Source organism: Vulpes lagopus, chromosome 1 (genome assembly GCF_018345385.1).
Source record: "Vulpes lagopus strain Blue_001 chromosome 1, ASM1834538v1, whole genome shotgun sequence".
In the NCBI taxonomy this organism is placed as follows: Eukaryota; Metazoa; Chordata; class Mammalia; order Carnivora; family Canidae; genus Vulpes; species Vulpes lagopus.
The window spans coordinates 179,482,191-179,489,631 of record NC_054824.1 but is presented as its reverse complement, the minus strand read 5'-3'; the positions used below and the strand labels follow the sequence as shown (position 1 = coordinate 179,489,631).

General features: G+C 57.6%; 1 protein-coding gene across 1 annotated transcript; it reads right to left on the bottom strand.

The window, feature by feature from the left end:
- Window positions 1–726: 726 nt before the first annotated feature.
- Window positions 727–6,087, bottom strand: LOC121487909. Its single transcript, XM_041750029.1, has 5 exons — window positions 6,003–6,087; window positions 4,756–4,875; window positions 3,380–3,671; window positions 1,957–2,050; window positions 727–994 (listed from the first exon to the last, which is right to left on the bottom strand). Exons 1-5 carry the CDS (start codon window positions 6,085–6,087, stop codon window positions 746–748), a joined length of 840 nt encoding a protein of 279 aa, XP_041605963.1. The 3' UTR covers window positions 727–745.
- Between the last annotated feature and the right edge of the window lie 1,354 nt (window positions 6,088–7,441).

Below are 7,441 nucleotides of genomic sequence, written 5' to 3'. Positions count from 1 at the left end.
CACACCCCACAAGCTCCAGGCCAGAGAGCCCCGTTCTGACAGAGTGGAGGAGAGCCAGGTTCAGGCAGACAAACGAGGCTTGGTGGCAGGCTCTCCGCGAATGCATCTCCGGGGGCCCTGGCACTAAGAGGGGCAGTGAGGCTGGAAGAGTGACGGAGCGAAGGTATCAAGGGAAACACACTGCAGGACCCGGTGGAACCAACCAGCCTGTCCTTCTCCTTATGGGGTGTGCGTTGGTCCATTCTGCTCTGCAAGGCCTAGCTAGGGAATCAGAATGAGAAGAGAGGGAGCGTCGGCTGTCACAGCAAGGCCACGACCCGGCCCTGCGGAGGAATTCAGGTCACCAGGCTCAAAGACGTAGGGTGGAGAGGGGCACCAGGGAAAGGCTGCGGGGAGGGGGCCGAAATGAACGGGATCTCCCAGACACGGGATGGCGATCTCTGGGCTGACTCCAACGAGCTCCTATCTCAACTGCCACACCGGCCTCTTGTGGGGTGACGAAGGCAGGCCCAACGCAGAGCCTCCAAGAACCTCAGGAATGGGAAATGGCCACAGTCAGCATCACCAAGTGGAGACGGAAGCACTCTGGTGGTCTAGGGCACATTTTTCCTTAAATGGCAGGAGAGTAAATATTTCAGGCTTCCGATCAGGGTCTTTGTTGCAGACACTCAGCTACACCCACGCAGCCGGCAAGCAGCCACAGTTCGTACAGAGACGAAGAGCAAGTCTGGGTTCCAATAAATCTTTATTTACAAAAGAGGGGTCTGGCCCAGGGGTTGTAGTCTGCCAACACTTGGTCACTGGGAAAACCTACTCTTTCAGCATTTCCACACTCCCACGAGGAACAGGGGCCACACGCCCTCAGAAGGGCTCCCACCCGTTCGGGAGACAGGGGCCTACCCTGGAGACCAGGCCTCCATCCTGCTACTCCTTCCCACAAAGCGTGAAAGAAATCTAGGTGGCTTGTTCCAAAAGCCTGGCCCGTAGCAGAAGCCTGGACAGAGGTGGAAAAAAGCTTTGGATGTCAAATCTGAAGGCTTCGGAGGTGGAAGAAACCAGACCTCTTAGACTAGGTTCTAAGGCCTAGAAAAGGGGAGTACCTCGCCCAAGATCACACAGCTGGCAAAGCCTCCTGACACCCTCTAGTACCTCTAGAGTGATGACCGGGAAAGCCGGAACAGCCTTCCTGGGGGAGGCTAAGGACCTATGGCTCACCTCTCTACAGGCACATCTTGGGGCCCCTCAGTAATCTCTAAGTGGCTGGTACAGCAAAGGGCCAGGAGAAAGCTTGGAGAAGTAAGTGCACAGGGCTACCTTTCCGGGACACGTCCTCCTGGACATAGTTACTAGGGAGAAGGAAACTTAAACAGAAACCTGAACTTGAAAAATGGGTGTGGTTTGGTAGCACACATGGGTGTTCGTTAGCAGAAACGGGTCCAGCAGTCTGGGCGAGCACTGGGATCCTAAACAAATACGTGACATACAGCCTCACCCAATCTAGGCCGATGCCCTGGGCCCCGGGCTCGCTCTCTTTTTCTGGATACGTTCTTAGCAACCCAGCACCTTCAAGACTTCGTAACACAATTTCCTACAAGTTTCTTCCCAGGATTGACTTCCACTGCAAACTTTATATGCCTGACCATCAACATTTCTATCTGGACCCCCTGCCATGGTCTTGAAGACAGGAAGTCGGAAGTCAAATCAAACATGATGCCCCTGAAGAAGTCTGAATCCTGATTTTTCTGTCAATCACTCAGGCCCAAAATCTTAGCACCGTCTCTTGCCCATGTCCCATCCATAAGCCAAAGTGGCTCTCTGAACTACTCTTCCTCTGCATTCCCGCAGGCTCCACCCTAAACCCATCACCTCCGGTCTGGAATACCGCCAGTCTCCCGCCTGCGGCCCCAGATTCCAGGCTTGTAACAAAGCCAGGCTGATCCTCCCCTGTACACCTACCTTCCTCCCATCTATTACGATCTCTTCAAGGTCAAGGCCCGGTCCGGTCTTCCCAGCTCCCAGAACCTTACTTAACATGGCTGGTACCCAGTATCTGCTGAATGAATGAACGCTTGCTTTTATGGGGAGCCAGGACCCCAAAAGAAACCTTGAGGACTTCCTATTCCCTACTACGGGGAAGCCTACGCTGCCCGGCTCTGCAGGCCCTCACCCACCCTTCCCACCCCCAGCTCCTACCACCCCAGAAACAAGCGCCATCTAGCTAATCAACGCCTGACCCTCCTCGTGCGCCAGTCATTCCCTGCATCGACATCTCTGCCCACGCTCTGCTCGCCCTGCCCTGCGATGACGTCCGTGCCCTTCCCCCTCCATCCACTCCAAGTCCTGCGCAACTGCCGAGCTCTGGGGGAGAGATGAGGGAGACAGGAAGGGGCGAGATGATTAAAAAATGGGGGAACAGGGCACCTGATGGGGATACACTGGGATCTCTGATCCCTGGAGCCATCAACCTCCCAATGGGTCGCAGGCGATTAGAGAAGGAAGAGGCGGGAGGAGGAGCCAGATTTTTCCACTGAACGAAAGGCATGATTTTCATCACTGCTTCTGTTGCCCTGGTAACCAGGGACAGCCCAGTGGAGAGTACAGTAAAAGAACACCATGTTTATCTTTGCTGTCTGATCCACTTCCCTGTACACCCTTCCCTGACCATCTCCTAGCTCCTAGGCCTGCTCCAAATTTCTCATAACGCCACTACCATCCTTCTAGTCACTTCTGTTCAAAACCTCAAAGCACGGCTAATTTCTGCCTCTCTCTACCCAACCCTATGTACACCATGTTTCCTCCACATGATGTATCATCCTAGGGGTCATCCCACCACACCCATGTGCCACACCAGGGGGCCCCAAGAACAAACACCGGCCCCAAAACACAAGAATGGCATCCGTTCCACCAGACGGATCCCTGGGCCACGGGGCCTAAAGAAGCAAGAAGGCGAGGAGGAGGCCACACAGTCAACTCTTCTTTCTTAGCCCCAGCTAGCTGGTGCGGATGGGCTCCCGTCTTCCCTCTCTCCCTCCACTGCCCAGGATCGGGGGGAGGAGCCAGGCTGAGGACCAGACTTAAGGTCCACCCGCAAGCTTCTACAGCTCCTGCCTCCCACAGGGACACAGTGTCAGCGTGCCCTGAGAGCGGAGGAGACACGGCGCTTGCCCCGGGAGATTATATAAGCGTTATATAACGTGGTGGCACCAATAAGCACATAGACGCAGTCGGTGAGTGCCAGGGACAGGCCAGGGGTGGAACCAAACCCGAGGGGCTGGAGGTAAAGGCCTTTCACCAATGCCAAAGCGACACCAGGCCCCGGCTGCCCCAGCCCTGTCTGTACCTGCTCCTTCCACCCCAGAGGACACAGAGAGAGACTTGCCTGGCTCTGCATTCTTCTTCCCACGCCGGGCAGCAGGGAGGGGCTGCAGCACCATCACCACCCTGGCCCGTCCATGCCTCCGTCCACGCCTCTGTCCACGCCACCTCAGGTGCCAGGCCGCCCTTCCCACGGGGGACCGGCAAGGGGGCCCCGGGCCCCAGAGGGCCTGCCAGCCTGCGAGCCAGCGAGCCAGCAGCCCCCTCCTCTCTGTCCTTGCACCACAAGTACTGCAGCGGCTCCAGGATTGGCTGGGCCCGACGTCCGTCCCTCTGCTCTGTCACTTGCAGCTCCCCTAAAACAAACAAACAAACAAACAAACAAAACAAAACAAACCGAAAGGGAAAGAAAAAAAAAAAAAAAGAAAGAAATCAGCACATTTGGCAAATGCCAAATCCCGAACTTGGTGTGCGGCTCCTAAAAAGCTGGAAGGAAGGGGGTCCTAAGGACAGTGCCCTGTTCCCCCACCTCCCACTATCTATGAACTTGAGACTAGAGGCTTGGAGGCTCCCCCTCACCTCCAGCGCCCCCACCCCCTGCACCCCCTGTCTCTGGGGCTGACTCTGGAGCTGAAGCTGCTTCTTTACCAGAGGGCTTGCTCAGACCCCCCCACCCCCCACCCGGCCTCTGCAGGGTGCTCGGGGTGCAGGCTCTGCACGGGCAGCCAGGCGGCCCGCTAGGGGCACTAGGGGCACTTGGGGCACTTGGGGTCTCCATCAGCTCCTCCACCCTCATCACCCCACCCACTTTAGCAATCTGGGGGGTGGGGGTGGGGGCTGAGCAGAGCGCCCCAGAGCCCAGCGGCATCTCGGGCAGCCCGCCCTCCCCCAGCCGTGCCTCCGGCCTTTCCGCCGCCGCCTCCACGCGCACCTCCGCGCCCCCTGAGGAAGGGGGGAGAAAGGAACACGCATTAGCATCACGAGCCTCGGCGCACCAGCCCTCGCCCCCTCAACCACCTGTCTCCGCGCCCGCCCTCCCCCACTGCCTTCCTCAACTCCGGGCGCCCCCTCTGCAGCAAAGGGGCACCACGCCCACTGCGGAGCCAGAAATGCAAGGTGGGAGCGGGCGGGGGCGGCGGCGGGGGCGCCGGGGGCTGCTCCTGAGCCCCCCCCGCGCGGGGAGCCCTGCAGCCCCGGAGCTCCGGGGGGGGGCACCGCGATCCGCCGCCACCCACGCGGCCGGGGCCGCCGCACCCCGAGGCCGCGCCGCAGCCGGGGTGGGGGCACGAGCCGAGCGCGGCCCCAGCATCGCCCCCCCCCCCCGCCCCGCGCCCCGGGGTCCCCGGGGAGCGTCCGCAGGCCCGGCCCGCGGTGCGCACCCTCCCCCCCGCCCCGCGCGCGCCTGCAACGCCGGACACCCCGCCGGGGCCCCGCGCTCACCTCCGGCGGCCTCCGCCCTCCCGGGGGACCGCGCAGCCCGCCTCGCAGCCCCCGAGCGCGATGCGCAGCCGCTGCGGACCCGCCGCCGCCGCCGCCGCCGCCGCTGCCCGGGAGCGTGAGCTCAGCCCGCCCGCGCGCCCGCGCTGCTTCCCACGCTCCGGGCCCCGCGCAGCGCCCCCCAGCGGCCGCCGCGGGCACCGCACGCTCGCGTCCGGGAAGATCTGCCGCAGCGCAGCCCGGGCCGAGTGGGAAATTCCCAGAATCTGACCGAAGCCTTGCTGCGGGGGGCGGGGGCCCTAGAGCTCCGCTCCCCGCCTGCAGATTCAGGCCAGGACGGCTCCCCTCCCGCCCGATCTCCAGCGGCGATTCAGACTTTTTGCCTGATTCCCGGATTTCCACCCCCCACCTACCCCCCTTCACTCCCCACCCCTGCCCCCCCCAGCTCCTCTGACCTTGCCTCCTTGATTTCTCCCCCAGGGCGGTGGAGACTGTGGTGCAGGTGGTGATACTCTTGTAGACAGCGTGTGTGTGTGTGTGTGTGTGTGTGTGTGTGTGTGTGGCAGGGATCAGGCGTGGGCAAAGGGCAGGGAACCCGGGAGGCAGCATTCCAGGGCCTCCTGGGCCTATCAAGAAAGATCCCCAAGTGTGCATGCATGGACCGGTCAATTCCCAACCGAGCTTCTTTAACACACACACACACACACACACACATGCACATGCACACACGCCTCCAGCCCACCTGTAAATTCTAATTCGGGAGAATGGGGAGTGCTGTTTGCTAACCTTTTCTCAGATCCAGACCCTCCTGAGAACTGGAGGAGAGCTGTGAGCCCACTCTCCAGCAAAGTCCACCTGCAGATATAAACACAGTTTTGCAGAGTCGGAGCATTGTCAGGCTTCTCAAAGCGCTGTGTGGACCCCAGTTTAAGAATTGTGCCTGCAGGGATCCCTGGGTAGCGCAGCGGTTTGGCGCCTGCCTTTGGCCCAGGGCGCGATCCTGGAGACCCAGGATCGAATCCCACATCGGGCTCCCGGTGCATGGAGCCTGCTTCTCCCTCCGCCTGTGTCTCTGCCTCTCTCTCTCTCTGTGACTATCATAAATAAATTAAAAAAAAAAAAAAAAAGAATTGTGCCTGCAGATACCCTCAGACGGCAGGGGGCTGAGCTGGTGACTACCTGTACCTGGTGCCATCTTTGATCGTGGTGCTCCCTCCTTCAGAATATCTCCTTTGTACCCCCAAGCTCACATTTCTGCCTGTAGAAATTCCATCTTTTCCGTAACACCGCCTCAGAGGCCTCTTCCTTCTGATTTTTGCCACTCCGAAGTGCCATCTGGGACCTCGGTTTTTCTGGGAGCATGTTCTTCATGCCATTTATGGCTAGTAACACTATACACATGGAACCGTAATGGTTTTGTGGTTGGTTGTCTTATTGGTCCTTCTTGATAATAAATTCTTTTAAGATCAGTTCTCCCCCTCGGCAAATACTAATGTGCCTTATATGGTATGCCCTTGACAAAAGCTCTTCAAAACCAAAGAAAAGGAAGCTGCCTTGAGGGAACGGTAGGAGGCCGAGAGATGAATCCCTTTGCTCCAAAGGAACTCAGCGCCTCTCCTCCTCCCTGTTGATGCACCACCAGCATAAAGCTACCACGTGCACAACTCCGTGCCTGGCAAAGGGAATTCTCAAAGTGGCAGGATCTTTTCATCCATTCCTCGCCCTCCAGGTGAGAGAGCCATGATTTAGAGGTTCCTGGCAAAGTTGGGGCACAAGTTCATGCAGAATACACCTGATAGAAAGCAGATACTCTACCCCTAAAGTCCCCTTATCCAATATGGGAAACCATCACACACCCATTACACAAGCTAATGTCATCCTTGACTCTTGCCTCTCACTTCCCCCTCTCCATGCGCATTCCCCATCAATCACCACTTCTTGGTTTTACTTCCTAAATCTGTTTCAAAGATTGTCCAGTCTCCATCCCCATGACCCTATCTGGAGCTCAGCTCACCATTATATCTTGCCTGGATTTCTGCCTTTTTCTCCATCTATCTGCTCTCCCCACCTCCAGTCTTGCCAGGCTCAGATCCAGTCTCCACATCCCAGCCAGAAAAAAATCTTCCCACGATTTCAATCATTTTCTTGCTTAAAACCCTAGGTAGCTCCACATTGTACCAAGGATGAGGTCCAAACTCCTTTACCCTCTTGCCAAGCCTCCTCAACCTGGACTCAGCTGACCCTCCAGCCTCCTCTCTCGTAGCTTTCCCCTTACCCTCTATACTTTAGTGGTCCTAAACACCATGCCCTTTCCTACCCTGAGCTGAGAATGCCCTTCCCTGATTTTTGTATGAGGCTATGGCTTACGCGCTCTTCAGATTTCCCTATGGTCTCTTCCTGTGTCACCTGCTCTTCTGCTATAATGTTCATCACACTGTATTGTTCCTTAGTTCTGTGGTGTCTGCTTTCTCTGCCACACTAGGAGCTCTGCAAAGCATCCTCAGTACCTGGTGCCAGGCAGAAATGCAGCCAATATTTATTGAATGAATTGAAACTTTGAAGATGACAAATACTCCAGATGAGAGACTGGGGCAAATGCAGTGGTGCTGCATGATCTGAAAGTCAGACATGGTAGGACCAGACATCCTGCTTTTGAACAATAGCACTGCTCACTGTTTGCAAATGAGTT

What these genes read in the sequence shown, in the direction of transcription:
- LOC121487909 (XM_041750029.1), bottom strand. Translation starts at nt 6,087, where the DNA reads ATGGCACTTCGGAGTGGCAAAAATCAGAAGGAAGAGGCCTCTGAGGCG. An exon ending in GAATTTCTACAGGCAGAAAT is followed by an intron (nt 4,876 to 6,002) that starts GTGAGCTTGGGG and finishes GGGCGGGCTGAG; the next exon opens with CTCACGCTCCCGGGCAGCGG. An exon ending in GAAGAAGAATGCAGAGCCAG is followed by an intron (nt 2,051 to 3,379) that starts GCAAGTCTCTCT and finishes TTCATTCAGCAG; the next exon opens with ATACTGGGTACCAGCCATGT.